Raw genomic sequence first — 18286 nt, 5'->3', positions numbered from 1 at the left:
TTAAGGTATTGTTCTCAAGATAAAGATCAGCGCAATATGACCATCGTAAAAATACTAAAAAGATTTTCGAGTGTTCATTTAATAATCTGTGTAAAGATTTTAAATAATGCCAAGTACCTTTTTTAAGGCTTTTATTCATATCGTTTACTTGTGTTTATGAACTCTCGTTGAATTTTCATATGCTATTTAGTATTAACATTTGGTTATAACTATTCTAAGCCCGAACCTTTTAGTTGTGAAATGCTTAGTAAAAAAAATTTAACAGCTTGCACTAAATTCATTTTAGAAATGAGTTTTTTAAGAAATCCATTTAATTCATTTCACAAATGTAATCAAAGTGAAGCCGGTTAAATTAGATTTGTTAAATAACGTTTAAAAAATGCAGTAATACCTCAAAGGAAATTGCAAAAAGAAAAATCCAAAAGACATTTTTTATTAAAAAGAAGTGGCTGCGAACACAGAAAAACTCATCATAATGACAGAATACATAGACATACTGTATATACATAGACATACTGTTGTCAATTGCTTATTGAAAACCTATATACTCATATATGTGAGTGAACTAAAAAGCCAAGCGTAAAGCCAATTTACACCCATTGCACAAAGCAACCAATTAAACTAACTCAACCAACCGACTAACAAGTTAGCAGTTTTATCTATTTCATTTTAGATGGGCACCTTCTGTACCACTCCAAACTATATCTGGCTACTCACTCCTCCTCACAACTGCCTTTCGACCGATTCGTCAAAGTGAGCGTTAGTTCGAAATGTATTCAATCAATCAATCAGTAATTCTGTGAATCAATCAGCTGGTCAGTCAAATAAACAATCACTTGCAGCGCCCACTCCCATATAATCACTCCAAAGCAAATTGAAACCAACAACTCGCACCGTTTGAGTGCATTCATCAACAAATGTGCTCAAGCATTCTCTCTATCTCACAATTCTATCAAGCGGTCACCTCTTCGGCGGCCAGTCAGGCAATTGAACTTCGCCAACAGCTTTTGTGTATATTAAATTTGCTTTGGCTTTGAGTTCGGACCGAAAAAAAAACAGGGAAGAAACCTAGCAAATGTATCAAATGGATTTGTGGTGGTGTTAAAATGCAACACTTTTCAGAGTTTGTCAAAAGTAGAGGCTTTTAAAGGTCTCTTTGATGAGTTCTTTAACTAACGCCAAGTCAAAGCATTTTAGGAAGACAAATGTAATTAAATATTGCAGCATAGAAATGCTTAATTATGGCGTGAGAAAGCAAAAAGAAAAAAATGAAAACGAAATGAATTTGGATACCAACGGTGATAGAAATAATTGGAAATGTCGCACAGTCTCCATTTGAGTGTTCTCATTTTCTCACTCATTCAAGTCGTGTAGAAATATCTAAATTAAAATAGAATTATTTTCTTTGGTGAAAGTGCCAATGGTTTGAAAAGTGGTTTTGACATTCAGTGTCCTTTAAAACAGGCAGTGATTTCAATACATTTCAGTCCGGGGTTTTGTGTGAAAATTTCGTAAGAACCGTTTAGATTGAGAGCATCAAGATCACAAACATCCTTGAGATCTTTCATTATTTACAAAAATTTATTGCTAAGCTTTTAATAATCAGACCATCGTCGGTCGTTTTTCAACATTTAAAAATCGAAATATTGTTTTTATCTTTCCAACAATTATATATTTATATGGAACAAGAGTTCTTGACATATTTTAAGCTACAAGAAATGATAGTTGATAGAAAATTCTGACACCAAAGGAATTACTGAACTTACGTTCTCGTACAAAGTTGATATTGCAAAAGCTCTTGAAAGCACACATTCTTAGGTAAATTAAAATTATTCACCATGGCTTAAAATTATTCACCGACTGAAATAATAAAATTCAATATATTTTTTCAACTCCAAGTTTCATTTGAAAGAGCTTATTAGCCCTACTAGCAACTAATGTTCGAATAAAAGCTCCTGAAACAAATCATGAAAACTCAAAAACGTTTAAAAGGACCCATAAGCTTAGAAGACTTTCCTAACATGAAATTTTAAACATAACAATGGCATCCATAACTGATTTATTTTTTTGCAATAATAAATGAAAGCTTATATCTAGGAATAAATAAAAGCTCGAAGGGGCGAAAAAATATAAAAAGTTTTAAAGCTTTAATTTTTTCTGACATAATAATGTTTAATATTTTGACCATAATAGTCAAAAAAAATATATATACAGGAAAAGCTGTTTTGTGAGTATTGTGAAAGCTCAACATACATTTGAAGCACTAAAAGCTCTGCTACAGAGATCATTCTTTGTAGCTGGTTCATCCGGAAGTTTAAAATTAACCTCGCTGCAATCCAAAAAAAAAAATATTACCCAATTTTTTGGAAAACTAACGTTCAGTTAGTATGTGAATCGATATCATGCTTCCATCAGCTTTATATAAATTCTAGCCAATTTGAAAGTGCATTGAATGCAACACTGCAATCACTAAATCCAGACACCAGCCAGTCAGTCAGTCAGTCACATTCAGGCATTGAATACGCCAGTAAAAAAAAGGAGAAAGAAACAAAAACTAACCGCTACAATTGGCTAGACAATTTCTTTCGCGATTTTTGTTTTCGTATTTCAAATTTTTTAGCCGTTGGTCAGCAGCACAAAAATACGTCCCAGCGGAGCTTCCGCTGCATATGTGCACTGTGAAATGAAAAAGAGGAGTGTATTGCGATGGGGTAAATAGAGAATTGCAGGGAATTTGAAGTACTCACAGTGGCATGCTCTGTAATAAAAATATGCTAGGATGTCTCTCAATTCATACCTACATATACTAAGTTGGAGTCGTGCCTTCATCCCTGCTCCGTTATTCACTACACTAAAGCTTGCCTCAATTGGTCATTGGGCAGTGCAGTTAGCACTATGGGCACGTACACTGGACAAGCAGTTTTGTTATATAATATATAGGGAATTTTATATGTATGTGTGGATGAGTTATTGCTAGCTTGCTATATGTATCTCGCCGGCGCCGGGCAATGCAGTAACTAAGCATTGAAACTATTGCCGCAGCTAATAGCATTGGCACACTGTGAAATATACAAATAAAAATTGTATCTCGAAAATATTCCTCTTTGTTGTTTGTTACTTTTTTCAGCAAACAATAAATTTTGGATTTTTTTTATGAATTTCATGAATTTTTTATTTGAATGTGTGGTCATTTTAAGTGGCTATCAATGATTATATGGGATCTCCACTTTTTGCCAACTCTTTTAAATAAAAAAATTGTATTTTTTTGAATAAATAGATTTAAAATTTCTTATAATTAAATTTTATATATTTTTATTAGAAAAATTTGGCATGTACATACATTTATGTAAAATAAAAAATAATAAAATTTTCTTTTACATTTATCTAAAAATTCCAATTTATTTAACTCTAAAATGCCTTTTAATATAGCACTTCTATTGGATGGCATTTTTATGCCTCAATTGTGGCATCAATAGCCTAAAGGCAATTTAAAGTTTTATAATAAATTTTTCATTTACATACAATCTTTTTTCATTACAAATTTTTCCACTCGACAACTAAAATTGCTGATATTGCTGTTTAAACGCATAGTTTGGCAAAAAAAATTTGTCAAATAATCAGCAAGTAGTGCAAATATTGCAAAAATATATATTTTTTTTAATGTCTATCAGTTTTGGTTGCAATTTAATAAAACACGATTTTTTGCAGATATATATTAGTTGCACTAAAAAATTGTCGCTCGCCTTTTGAGCGTCAACGATGTTGTCGCTGCTAATGAACAAACATGTTGAAATCGATGCTTGATAGTGTCACGTGGTAGAGGAAATGAGTTTCCGAAAAAAAAATACAAAATAACTATACTGAAATACTTAAAACACGAGCAGAGTGCTTAACAGCATTTTTAACTAAAATAAAATATAAAATAATGCAGAAACTATTGGATTTATATAATATAAGGGTAGGGTTTATAATAATATAAAAATAAATAGTCCTGGCGATGGAACCCTAATTTGTATTAAAATTTGGGAGAAAAATTAAAAAAAAAAGAAAATTGGTCTAATAGTCGCCGTCGTATGCTTCGTTTGCTCTGATTAAACTCTGAGTTTCTTAAACACTCTAATGAGCTTGGAGCGCAACAATCAACTCTAAAAAGTATCCTTTTCAAAAGACAATAAAATGAAAATCTCGTAGAGGCTTAGAACAACCAGCACATTCCTGTATGATCGAGACGAAGTATCAATTTTCTTCAATGAAGCAATCTGCGCTCTCGCTTCTGGGTATTACAAACTTCGTGGCAAACTTGAATTATCTCACAAACTTTGTTGACTTTGAAAAAGATTTGTATGGCCTTGATTTGAACGCAAAATAGGTAGTCATTTTACTTACTGGGCGTCAGCAATCTATAACATATTAAATGGATAAGAAGTAGATATATTTATAAAATATTTCTATAGTTACATCTCAATCATTTCCTAATATGTGTTAAGGCAACCGTGATTTGAGCGCAATATTGTAATACCTTATTTGTTTGTATTTTATAGCTAAGAGAGTCGTTTGATAATTCAGTGGATAAGGGTGCAATAATACGCAGATTTTTATGAGATTTACAATTTTATTTACTGAAATTGTTTTCAAATCTTTGTCTTTATTAGTTAGTTTGGATATTTTCGATAGAGATATGCTACTACTTTATGCTTCAAGCTGAAAGTTATGAAACCTTTACTAAATTAGGCTGCTTTTTCTCTTTTTCGGGGCTCTGGTTCATTACCATAAATTCATCTATAGGTAAAGCAAGAATCTTGACAGGGATTGCAGTTAAAAAAAACCCGATAAATATATAAATGGTGTAACAGGGTAGCTTGTGTAATTATTTACCAGAAATCGCGTCTGTGAAAGTCAAAATGTTGATATAACAGTTAGTAACTCTTTTCATTTGCCAATCTCTAATAGTAATATATTATCTAATAGTTTTTATGTACCAAATCGAAGCCCAACATCCTTCTTTAGAAGCAAAGTCTTTGTCGGCACATATGTATATGATTTTATAATTTAAACCACGAGTAGTACCCTCGTATACTAAAAATAAACGCTCTGTAATATTATTAATGAGCTCCATATCTAATTGGACTGCTGCTGTGCTGTTAGCGATTTCTTCTGTGCACGCGCCAACTTATTCACACCATGTTAGGTGACTGGCTGCAATTAAAGGTAATTTATGCTACCAGAAACGGGCAAGGGTGTCACTTCTGGCATTTCATTGATTAAATGCAAATGCAGGCCACACTCTAGTAAACTTGACTCTTTGTTATTTAAATTGTAAGAGTGTTTTATTGCTGAACCCAGTGCACAATCACAAAGTAATATTTTCGTTACGATGATACACGGTGGGTCAAAAGTATTGTTTTATTTCGTCGCTGATAAATAGATAAACATTTTCTACATTTCTCTTCAAATGTCAATCTAGTTTGTTTTAACATTATTGCAACATGGGTCGGAAATTTCCCAGCTTAATGCATGAAATGTTTTGTGTTTCTTACGAATATTTTTCTTCAAGCACCTTCCTGCGTTACTTATGAAAAATATCCTGTAAATATGATGAGTCATGGTGGTCAGTTAAAGTCACTTCTTTTGGAATTATTCAGCCTGAAAATTTTCAAACTACTTCAAATATGACTTTAGCTGTACGACATCTTGCTGATAGCACGTTTTCTGACTTAAACCAGTGGGTTGCAGTGGCGCAGGAACCGAAAATCCGCCGTGGTATCTCGAAGCAGTTACCGATTCGAACATAAAGAGGCTTGTGGCTAACCCTGTCATTATGTCTGATAACAAATCAATCGCTATTATATTTTATTACAGCTTAAGCGCAAGATTTACGACCGAACTTATTGTTCTCTTCTGTGCGTTGGGTACAACGCCCGAACTCGTGCCACGCTAGACTTGTTCTTTAATTGTTTGCAAATAAAGAACTGGATTGCAGAAAATTATTGTCTAGTCTAGTTTAATTTTCCCTCATATGCATAAATCAATTATATTTCTTAAATAGAGCTTTCTGATATAAAAGCGGCGAGATCAGTTAGTCTTTGTGTTATAGTGCTCAACTCAGTTCAAGTCAACGGATGCAGATTTTGTGCGGAGCAAATCAATTGAATAGAAAGCCAAGATGAGGACGGCTACGGTGAGATATTTTTCTCAAATAAATGCAGAAGTTATATTAATATTTAATATAATTTAACAGGTTATTTCCTTAGTTGCAATTACCTTGTTGTATGTTAATCAAATTAGAGCCAGCATTGTGCCCTTGACGGGTGTGAATCAAATACCTTTGGTGTTATCTGTGCCAACTGTGGTGACGGTGGTTCGACCAGAAGATGATGGACAATATAAACCAGTGCCCGGTTTGGAAGGCGAATATGTGCCGAGCATCGAGGACGCAGGTATAACCAATATCATAACTCCAGGCGTATTGACTGGTGGTGTTGTTGGAGGACCATTAGTCAGTTCTGCAGGTGCTCTGTTCAGTGTTGGTGTGCCTGCAAGTGTTGCTGGTTCTGTAAATATTGCTGGCGCTGAAGGTGCAGTTGCAGAAGCAGTGATTAGTTCAGAAGTTGGTGGCGATGAAGGAGCTGACGGTGCATATAGCTCTGAAAATCTTGGATCCAGTGACGGCTCAAATGAAGATGAAAGCGCTGCAGTAGACGTACTTGGTTCTGCTGATGATGAAAGTGGTGGAGAAGGCAGTGTAGGTGCTGGTGGTGCCATAGGAGCTGCGCTACTAAGTGTCGCAGCTGGAGCTGGTAGCGTTATTGGAGTCGGAGGACTAGGCGGTGTAGTTGGGCCTGGTAGTGCCATTATAGTAGATGAGTTAGGTGCTGGAAGTGCTGCTGTAAGTGCTATTGGAGTTGGCGGATTAGGTGGCGAAGGCGGTACTGGTGGCGTTAGTAGTGTTGGAAACATAGTCTTGGGTCCTTATGCTACCGTTAGCAGTGCATCTGGCGGTGGTGGTGGCGGAGGCGGTTCTGGCGGAGCTAGCGGTATTGGTGGTGCCGGAGGCGGCGGTGGAGCTGGTGGTGCTGGCGGTGCCGGTGGCGGCGGTGGTGGAGGTGGTGGTGCTGGCGGTGCCGGTGGCGGCGGCGGTGGAGGTGGTAGTGGACATGGCGGTGCAGGAGGTGGCGGTGGCGGAGGCTCAGCTGGTATCGGAGGTGCCGCTGGTGGTGGTGGTGGTGGTGGTGGTGCTGGTGCTGCTACTGGTATTGATGGTCGAGCTGGCAGTTCGGGTGTAAGTGGTGCAGACGCCTGGGGTGGTGGCGTGGGTGGTGCTGGTGGTCTTGGTGCTCCCGCTGTACCTTGGCTTCGTGTCCATTAAAAAATCTGCTTTCTTTAAAAAGTCCCTGAATAATGCTCAAAGTAATGGAAATGTGATGTGTAATATAATATATTATATATTTAAATTTTGACATCAACTAAACTAGTTTAAGTCTAGTCGCCATTTTTTATTTGCAAGTGAATAAAAAAATTTCACAATAAAATTGTAACTAAATATTGGGGTTCATAAAACACTTAAATTATTTTTGTGCCAAATTTTTCGAAATTACTTTTGTGAGTAGGTATATTTGATATTTGGAATACCTTCTCTACGAATGTCTAACTTTGTCAATCGAGGCGCAACCTCTCTACGTCGACGCTTCGGTTGGCGAGCTTGTTCTCAAACCACTTGCTCAAATCTCAGCATAGTATTTAACTTGACTTTGAGCCGAATTGTTCTTTTTAAACCAACCTTCCCGCCAGCTGAGATTAGATCGAATGACTTCACTCAAACTAATTTCAAAATTTTGCTTCGTATAGAAATTTTAATAATATTTCGTAACTCAACATATTAGAGCATTACCACAGTTATAATGCTTGTTTACAATTTATAGTTATAAATTGACACCAGCGCCACGTATTGGCAACAAATTAGTGATTATTCAAAGCAAACCACAAAGAGTGAACAATTAAATTATTACTTTGAACCACACCCGGGTTCTAACAAAACCACTCTTATACTACTAATGCAATGTTATCCGCAACAACAATAATAAATCGACTTTTGCAATAACTTGCACTTGTAACGAGCTGAATTGTTGATAATTTGCATAAAATATTTGCAATTTGTGGCAACTAAACGTGTCGCATTCATATGGAAATGAGGAATGCGAATCAAACTAGTGCAGAGAAAGGGCGAAATGAGGTGTTTAGTAAAGGCAAAGTGGTCACAGTTTATATAACGCTATCATAGCATATATTTTACACACTGATGTGCATATGTATGTATGTATATCTGCATATTTTGCATAACCACTCTTAAGTGTGCAGTACCGCAGAGAATAGTTAACATTTATTTAAATACTTTTTAATGGAGTTTTATGCATTTGGAAGTTTGCTTTACCGTTCTCTGCGCACAATTCGAGGTCACAGCTTAACGCATTCACCAACGATTGCAAATTGTATGATGTAAGCTTCCTAAGTGCCATTACCATAATTTTCATTAAGCTTAGTGTGTAACTAGTGGATAAAATGGCAGCAAGATCTTGTAATAGCTGTGGTTCAAATATAGATTGAGTTGAGTACATTTATATTCATATATATATATATACATTTAACTGTATATATAGGTAGGCCCATATCGTCTTCAGAGACTGACTGTGTGAAGCGGGGTAGCATGGTCTCATTTAAGATCTAATGAAAATAAATCTATTATTTTGTCAGTAGATGGCTTTAGTAATCTGTATTTCGCTTGTATAGGTACAGGTGCGGCTTACGCTAGATGGTATTTAAAAGAAAATGTTTCGTACTAAAAACCTTCTTAGAAACCTTTGTGATTGCTTGACTCAGTATTGATTAACACGACTCAAAAATGTGCATCAGCAATGAGAAAATACGCTTTATTTGGTAGCTTGCCTTCGATAAAGGTGCAAATGGAAGCCATGCGAATTAAAATGTAAATAATATTTATGGTACTGATATTGTACAGCCAATTACGCACATATTTGGTTACCTCGATGCCGTTCCGATAATTTTTATATCAAAGATGTTCGAAGCCATACAAATAAGTCTGCATACTAAAATAAGCTTAATTTATGAATGCCACATGAGTCACGTTGAAAAGATTAGGGCCGTAGCGGCTCCCCGCGCAAACGGTGAATTGACGGCCTGGAAGGTTATATATAAGCTAAAAAAAGTTTTGTTATATATGAGCTTAAGTGTAGGACTATAAACGTAGATATAAATATATAACTGCGTATGCAACCCAACATTCCCGCTTACCACACGTATTGCAACAATTTGTGTCAGTAGCCACGAAATTCGCCGCCGCCACATTGGCTAGTGGCTGATGGCATTTATAGTTTCGCACTAAATTAAATGCGCATTCACTTGTGCAACAGCATGTTGCAGCAAAATACATAAACACATACATATCGGGTGTACCGTTACATGCACATTTTGTATGAAATACAGCTACGAACTATTACCTATTGTGTGTGTGGGTAGCAATGGAGGACACACAATTTGTGTGCACGAGAATGCTGCCCTTCCTCGAAGCCACGCTGGCTTATGTGCGAGCTCTCTACTCTGTATATATAGCGCTATATACATTTATATATACCTCCTCTTCTACTCAATATCGTTGCATTTTGTCGCGTGCTTATTGAGCAAATTATGAACCTCTCAATTAAGTGCAAAAAATGGCGCCAACTGCGCTTTGGACCGCAACAACAACATGCCGCCACACATTGTCAGACAACACACTTGCGTTTATAGCAACAGCAGCCAAACTAATGTCAACTAAGCTTTGGGCAACAGCAAGCGAAGAGCAACTCTGAAAATTGTCATCCAAAAGTCTGCAGCACGAGTTTGAGTATGAGCCCTAAATATCAACACCACCGTAAGTAAAGAAACGCACGAGCAACATCATCAACACTGGATAGTGAGCACAGCAGCTTTTAGCTCGGAGACAACAGTGAACCCACTAACGTGATATTTTAGTGTAATAATAGCTAAAAAAGCGCCAGACAGCACACACCATTATTACTCCGGAAAATGTGCGTGGGATATGTAATAATATCTGTACTTCAGGGTCACAGAGGTCATTATCAGCAAAATAGTTCATTGCAATGACGTTATGCTGATAGATAGCTAAGGTTTCATATAATGCTGCCTTGTGAGAGCAAATCTGAACATATCGTCCATATCTACTAAACTCGAACTCTTTCATTGATGCCGAAATCGATTTGAACACATCCCTAGAATAACCTATGTATGGCAGCCATATGCTATAATCGTTCCATATCGGCGTTTCTGAGGAAAAAAACGTTTGTGAAATTTCAGACCGACGTCTCAAAAATAGAGGGATAATTTCGCGTATTTACATAATGAAAAACTGCCGGACACTGCTACAACATTTCCGTTTGAGCATTACAAACATCGTGGCAAACTTAATATAACCTGTTCAGGGCATAATTAGCTCTTCGACCCAATGTGACCAATAAATGATTAATCTGCCTAGTCTTAACATCTCGCTTAACAAATAATATACTAATCGGTTCAAATATCAAGAAATTAGAGTATCTATATATGTTATATAAAGCGGATCCACTCAGCTACCTTTCACATACAGCCGAGTTCAGTTTTACTAAAAGCCTTAATAAACGAAAGTAAAAGTGCCTAAAAATATATGTATTTTTCAATTTCCATTTCTTTATTCACCGCCTATTCTACAAATGCAAAAAGGCAGGAAACAATCAGCCGTCTAAAAAACAAAGCTCTGAGCTAACCAACTGCAAAACTATAGCATAACTTTTGATACGTCACGAACACTAGGAGTGTCTATATATAGTCTGCGCTATTGTAATGAGCCACATCCTAAAAAAATGAATCAAACTCACAAATAATAATGGCAAAAATAACTATGAAACATTTTACAAATTACAAGCAATTATATTTTTAATATACACGTATGAAAGCATTTGAGCACAACAGGAAATATGTGTCTGCCGTTATTGTTAGAGGTGGTATAATACACAGCAGGAAATATATCAAACCATAATAAATCTTACTGAATGTGTTTATGCTATACTGAACCATGGTTAAGTTGGAGGAGTAGATTAGTAAACGTTTCTTACAAATGCTTAAACTTACCACACATATTAAAAGATTTAAAAAGTGTGTATTAAATGTTGCAGCAATATTGGTGATTTGTATAGACTTTGGGGTTTATGTTGAAAAAAAGAGCCGACGCTGAACGGATACTCAGTGAACTGCAGTGTGTGATAGATTTGGAGTTCCCTGCATATCGTAAGCGCCATAAATGTTTAGAGATATGGACTATGTCACAGCAGTCGCTAAATTGGAAATAGAACCGTTTGTTTTTAGAAAAATTGCTACCCATTGTTCAAAATTTTAATTAGAGTTGAATACTATATATTGTCGCCAAGCAAGATCTTATCAAAACCGACTAAAATTTAAAATGTAAATATTTTTGTTGTTGTCGTTAATTGTTCTTTTGATAAGTAGGAAAATATATTAATACACTAGCTTTGACTGAAATTCTGACCATTGAACTAGCTGTTAGGGTGTGTAAAGAGGTTCTAATCAAACTGCCGTCAAATATATACATACATACTTATATTCATATGAGTATATAGTAAATATACGTTGATATTGCATGCTAGTTGCTTTGATTGTAATATTCTGTCCAATAATATATACTCATACAAACCCCAACCTACTACCAACATCTAATTTCCTGTCGAAAGCGAGTAGATAACACTATTGACGCACACTGCGTATGAGCAACTTTTAATGCACGAGCATCTAAGCACTAATGTTAGTGTCATTGTGTGCATATGCGCACAATATCCTTGCTCCTTTTTATAGCTAGCAGAAGCATGCAGATACTTGTGCAAAACCAACAAAGACCACTAACGTCGGTTGTTTTAACGCATATACAAGTATTTACATACACCACAGAAATTGCTTTTTACATTTTTGCCTCCTTCATTACAACAGACATGCTTAGTAATGTATGTTGTAGCGCTTTTGTGTCGCTCACACATACATATACAGTTATCGACGCTGAAGTTTAAATAAAATTCCACTATATTTAAACCGCAGTGGAGAACATTTAAAGAATGCAAGAAAAAAAATATATAAAATACTGTAGCTAACGGAAGTCGGCAAAGCTAGCGTTAAAAAATGATATGGTAGCAGCAGTGTAAACCTCAACTAAATAAATAGCATTTTCCACATCATATCCTGTCGCAGGGAGTAGCTCGCTGCTAAAGCGTGTAGTCGACATAGTGGTGGGGAAGCAGCAGTGAAGTTTCTGTGTGCTACGAGCTGGCTGGCTGTGGTGGGTGCGACGCTATTTTCTAACTTTCTCTCGCTTGCCTACAACTGCTGCGCCATATTCTGCACCCCGTCTAACTGTTTGTGCATGCTGCTACAATAGCTGTCGCCTGTTTTCCGGCTGTTAGTTGCTGCTATCATTTTCATTTCATCTGCACCATCTCGTACTTCCACTGATATCCTATGGGTAACAACAGAATTTTTTTTCTACTTCTCCGGGATAAATATTTGCACGAATATGTGAGTAATAACTATATACGATTAGGTATTCAAGTATTTTTACTGCGTCACAAGATCTTCCCAGTATGAATGGGTATTTGACAAAGTTCTGCTTGCTCATGGCACTTACCTTCTCTCGATTTAGGATTTTGAACGCCTTACAATCGAAAACATCATTCGAGAAAAATTCGACTGCGCCGGAAATTCTAAACTCCATGAATGCAAGATGGCTTGCTAAGCTTCGGATCATTAAAAATCTGCTTTTATATTGACCGAAGGTGTTGTAGCGACTCCTAAGTGGTTACAAGAATTATCATTGCCCGGATATACTGGTCCATTTTGTCGAATGAGATCGTAGACATAGTCCACGTAACGGACCAAGAGTAGAGAATACGAAGGCGAGATGAAGTAAGGTTATATTAAAGACTGTCCCTGCAACAGATATTATAGAGATCCCACTTGGGTTGTTAAAACACGTGTTCTGTGTAATACCAAAAAATTCTGGATAGAATTATTATTTATTGCGATCGCTTTAAATAATGGGTGGTATATTTTTATGAAAACACGTCGAATTCAACAAATATTCATAGACAGCGCAAAAAACTTTAGTTAGTCGCATCTACAAACCTTAGTAAAGGAATTAAACAGTGTGGTCTGAAGAAAATTTTCAGGGAACTTTGAGGCCAAAGAGTCTTTCGTGAAAGAACGAAAATAGTTACAGCAAAAAATAAAGCGAAGAAAAATGTTCAATAGAAAATGATTTTTTTTGCTATCTACATATTATATTTATATGGTAAAATATTAAAAAAATAACTACACCGGAAGTAGCCGTCATTGATGCTGACGACAGAGTAAACAAAAGAAGAGTATAAATCATCCAGACATGCAGTGTATTTCTTATCTAACCCGGCTAAAATTATACCGGCATCTGGAAATTTTTTTCTGCTACTCTGCGCTAAACTCCTAATATTTTTAAAACAAAGAGTTTTCAGTCTGGCAAGTATTCAACTGTTTCACCTATCTACCGCTACATATTTATATAATCCTTTCATTACTCTACCTAACCATTAATTTTACTGCTACCTATCTACCTTCATCCATATTACTTCTGCACACATACAAACAGTAAAAAAATTTGAGTTCTGATTTTCGTAATTTTTCCGTCATTCTGCCTCTCCTCTATTCTCATTACGCACTTACTGCACATTCACGCTTCGTCGCCTTTTAACTTCGCTTCCTGCCACTCTGAATGCCTTTGTCGACTTTTGGTGCCTTTTGGCTCAACTTCAATCATCAGTCATCTTCAACACCTTTTTTCCACAGACTAGACTTCTTGACTGTAAAAAGTATGTATATTTTAAACTTAACAGAAACTTTTCATATTTGTTTAAATTGTGTTGCTTCAACAAAGTTGTAAGCAAGATTATGCGCAAATGAACCAAGTGTTGCCAACTACAGGGAAAACAGGAGAAAACTAACTTTGTATTGTACTTATAGTGCTTCCGTTAAATCATTGTATTATCAGCACTTGTGCGACTTGCTACAAATTTGGATTGTAAGTGGAAGGTAGTTTTGTGAGTTATTTTTTGTTGTGAAGGAAGACAAGAGTTTTCTCTGACTGACAAAATTTGTTCTGGTTTTTGTAACATATAAGTTTACCTTAATTTTCTTCGGAGTCCTACAAAGGTGATAAATCATTGCTCGTTTTCAACTCTCTTATAGGCAGAACATTTTTCAATACTCCTTTAATTTGCACTAACAAGTTTTTTCTTTATATTCGAAATTCAATAACAGTTGAAGCAGCATTTTCATTTCTTAAAGGAACTTTCTTCAATATCTCACCAAAAGGTCTCTATAAAAACAGTCGATTAAAACCAAACTAGATGGCACTTGCCAACTCAGGGGTTTCAACCTGGCTTCAACTCATTATCTTTTGAAGAGGCTATACTAAGTTTGCCACGATTTTGTAACATCCAAAAGAAAACGTCGGAGATCCAAAAAAATATATATGTATATCTAAATGATCAGCGTGACGATCTGAGTCGATTTAGCCATGTCTGTTTTTACTATATACGCGAACTAGTCGCTCAGTTTTTGATTTGAGAATTTGAGAAATTTCCGATCTCGCACCCGTTATTCTCTCATAAATATGCTGCTCATTTGTCGGAACTGCAGATATTGGGATATCCAATATTGTTCAGATCAAACCATTATTACATATCGCTGCCATTCACACTTAATTTTCGTCAAAAATAGAATGCTTGTAAAGAACGACACTAACGTCTGCAATGTGTAGATATCACTTAGCGAAACTTTTGTTGTTGCTTTCACTAACTACGGTCTAAGCTGTCAAATAGTCTGCACAAACTTAAAATTATGAGAAAAACGACAGCTGTTTTATTTATGGATTTACTTGCTAAAATGCGTTGGCATGCCACATGAAACTCGCTAAGAAATAAATATGGCATAAACAACAGCAACAACAATGATACACAAACATTTATATTAACAAACACGCTATTATATAATCGCATTTAGCGGAAGTTGGCGAAAAGACAAGCGGAATAAAGGCAACAAGGCTAGAGCCTAGTGCCTCAGAGTTATAGCACAGTGCTGCTAGACAAATTATGTAAATATAGGGTGGTTCGTATGAAGGTCTCATTTCAAAAAGTGAGAAATAATTAGTAAACAATATAGTTTTGGTGAATTAATAAAATATTAATTAAATAAATTTATAAAATTTGGGTGTTAATTTTTTTAATGTATAAAGATTTCATATGGCAGACTCCAATGGCTCGTCTTGCTTGGTACAGATATGTTTATATAATATAATAGTGCTGCTTAAATTTTCTGTATATATTATTATCATCCTTTTTGGAACACACTCTATCTCGAGCTGCTCTAAGTTTCGAGCCCAAAAGTGATAGTATAGTGAAGGGATATATATTTAATTAGATCCTTGAGTTGGTTCCTGTATGCTAGTGTGTGTTTATACCAGGACTAAGTCGTGCAGTATATTGTCAACGCTGATAAGCCCGAGACGACTGACCCCTCGGAAAATAGTATTCGGCATGCTTTTGCTGACATTCGGCTTCAATTACTGCAAAAAAAAATTACAGAAACTTGGGTAATGTTCTCACAGCTGTTAAACTTAGTATTCGCTCAAAAAAAGTTCAATACTTTGAAAATCCATTTTATGCATACTGGTCGGACAGACTGTCACACTTAATGCGCAGACCAAAGTGTGTAAAAAATTTAATGTCTCACATTGTTTATAATATTTCATTTCGAGAGATTTTATACCGACTAACTGTCGGGCGTTAACGGATAATAATGGTAAATTACTTATGTCTATAAAACAAACTACCATATGTACCACCCTGTACTTTGCACGTGCCGCGCATTGCTATGCCATGTCGTATGTGTAATTAGAATTTCGACAATTTGTGCTTTATAAGTTTTTGATGAACAGGCCAAATTGTTGTCTTTCATGGCGCAGGTTATGAAACTTTGTGGCAGCGCTGCATACATACGTACAAACATATATGTAAATATTCACATACATACTTTTCTACATACATATACTTACATATAACATCCTGCTATCCTGCAAACGCTTGCCACTCTTTTCTCCACTCTTCACTACCCACAGTAATTTATGGAAATTACAGTTTAAATTAAATGCATTTTTAATAAACCGCCAACGCATTTGGCGCTACGACGGCAGAACGCTTTTAAAATTGCGACTATGAAATTGTTAGTAGTTAATTGCATTCAAAGTGCGCCGTGGAGCTTCATACGTACATATGTGGCAAGGCGGTGTAACGGTAAAAGCAGATAGTTGACAAAGTCAAAGGACATACAAAGTACTCTCGTTACATACATACATACATATCTCAAGTGTCTTGGGAGTGCAGTGAACCCTTTCGTGGTCGTGCCACTTACTCGTCTACAATGCCACAATTTATTTATGTTGCACGGTATGCGCCAAGTAGTTGCGTGAATCAAACCAATTTGAACAGGTGAAAGTAATTAAGGTTAAAAGCGGGCAAACGGAAGATTGCTGTTACAAAGAATATCATTGAATTAGTAAAAGCGGTAAATAAGGAAATGAAAGCGTTGTGTATTTGCTTGTACTAGTTGTTGTTGACGTTTCTAGCTGTTGTTGCAAGCACTAATAAATATCTGCAGTCTGCGTGCAAGCGTTTTTATGCCACTCTAGAGCTTAACTAGCAAATAAATAATATTTTTAGCGGCAAACTTAAGCTCTGGACGCTTATAAATTAGAGATATACAACAAAATAAGATTTTCACAATAAAAATATTTTTTTCGAAGCATATGTTGCATGTTATTTTCCAAAATATCCGCCAAGCAAGTTTTAAATCAACAAAAACACATTTATTTTCACATTTAACTTTTTCTAAATCTCCCACCCCACTTTTCAATAATTCCCCGCTGCTTTACACCCAAAGCTCGGTCTATGCCACAAAACTCATTTGTTTTCATTTCCGCACTTGAAATGTCTAAAATTGCTGCCTGTGCCACACAAGAGCTCACAGAAAAAAAGTATGAAAGAAAAGCAAAAATAACAATAACAAAATATAATAATAACAACAAAAACAACAATAGCTACAAAAAATCACCCAAAATCACAACAAAAAATTAGCAAAAAAATCCCCGAAAAGAAACTGACAAATCGTTGCTGGCGTTCTGCACTTAAGCGCTTATCAGCGTCGTACAGTGCGTATAAGTGCCATGAAAATTGTGCACAAAGGTCAAATACAAATAAATTGGCCATTAGAGAGCAAAGTAAAAGCAAAATATAATAGAAAAAGTAAACACAAAAACAAAGCTATTGGTGTACGAAAATTTGTATTGTAAGTTGTTGCGATTTTTTTAAGAAAAAAAAATAAATTAAAGATTTGAGGGAGAGAAAATTCGACTACATAGTTACATCATTGGATTTAGGAAGTTAAGAATAAAATATGTGATAATGTAAGTTGGTATATGGTGCATAAAAATAATATTTTTTGCTGTATATATATATTTGAAACATATTTCACAACTGAAATTTTTTTTTTAAGTCAGCTCAGAAGCTAAAATAAGCGTATTATAATGATCCTGGAAGTCGCTCTGCAGATACTTCTAATGATTAAATCGAGCTTTAACCCTTTTCTTCAAAAAGTGTCAAGTGAGGTGCTGAATTGATTATTTTTCTCTCAAATAGTTTAAGAGAATGAAATCATAACTGATTTGTAGTCTACAACAAACTACGAAATTATAATAGGGTTACCATCAGATGCTTTCTATCATTGAAAGTTGGGAACTCGAAATTAATTAATTGCTAAACACTTTTTGCATCCTGTCTTCAATATGCCAACAATCTTGTATTTTAACCGGGAAATTACTATTAGACTAGAACTAAGCTTAATTTTTTTTTTGTGTGGTGGTGTCTAACGACTATTACGTTTCATTCAATAAACAGCATGTTTTAAATTTAAATTTGTACGAAACAGAGTTGCCACCTACCAATATAAGAGAAGAAATTTAAAGATCTCTGATTTTAAAATGGCGTGCGAAACTTAAGACCTTTAAAAGAGAGAGTCTTGTTGAGAAGTTAAAACATTTTTTAAGAAATGGTTGCCACCTGTTCTAACAGGTAAAACTGATACAAATTTT

The 18286-nt window shown here is 35.5% G+C and overlaps 1 protein-coding gene and 1 non-coding gene across 6 annotated transcripts in view; both read left to right on the top strand.

Annotated features, from left to right (window-relative positions):
• Positions 1 to 18286, top strand: part of LOC106623502 (uncharacterized) — a 151678-nt gene that overhangs the window by 49024 nt on the left and 84368 nt on the right. The window lies entirely within an intron of this gene.
• Positions 6069 to 7565, top strand: LOC106625639 (uncharacterized). Its single transcript, XM_014245469.3, has 2 exons — positions 6069 to 6178; positions 6239 to 7565. The coding sequence occupies exons 1-2, from the start codon at positions 6164 to 6166 to the stop codon at positions 7364 to 7366; spliced, it is 1143 nt and encodes a 380-aa protein (XP_014100944.3). The 5' UTR covers positions 6069 to 6163; the 3' UTR covers positions 7367 to 7565.

This window comes from Bactrocera oleae, chromosome 6 (assembly GCF_042242935.1).
Source record: "Bactrocera oleae isolate idBacOlea1 chromosome 6, idBacOlea1, whole genome shotgun sequence".
In the NCBI taxonomy this organism is placed as follows: Eukaryota; Metazoa; Arthropoda; class Insecta; order Diptera; family Tephritidae; genus Bactrocera; species Bactrocera oleae.
This window is presented reverse-complemented; position numbering and strand designations above follow the sequence as displayed.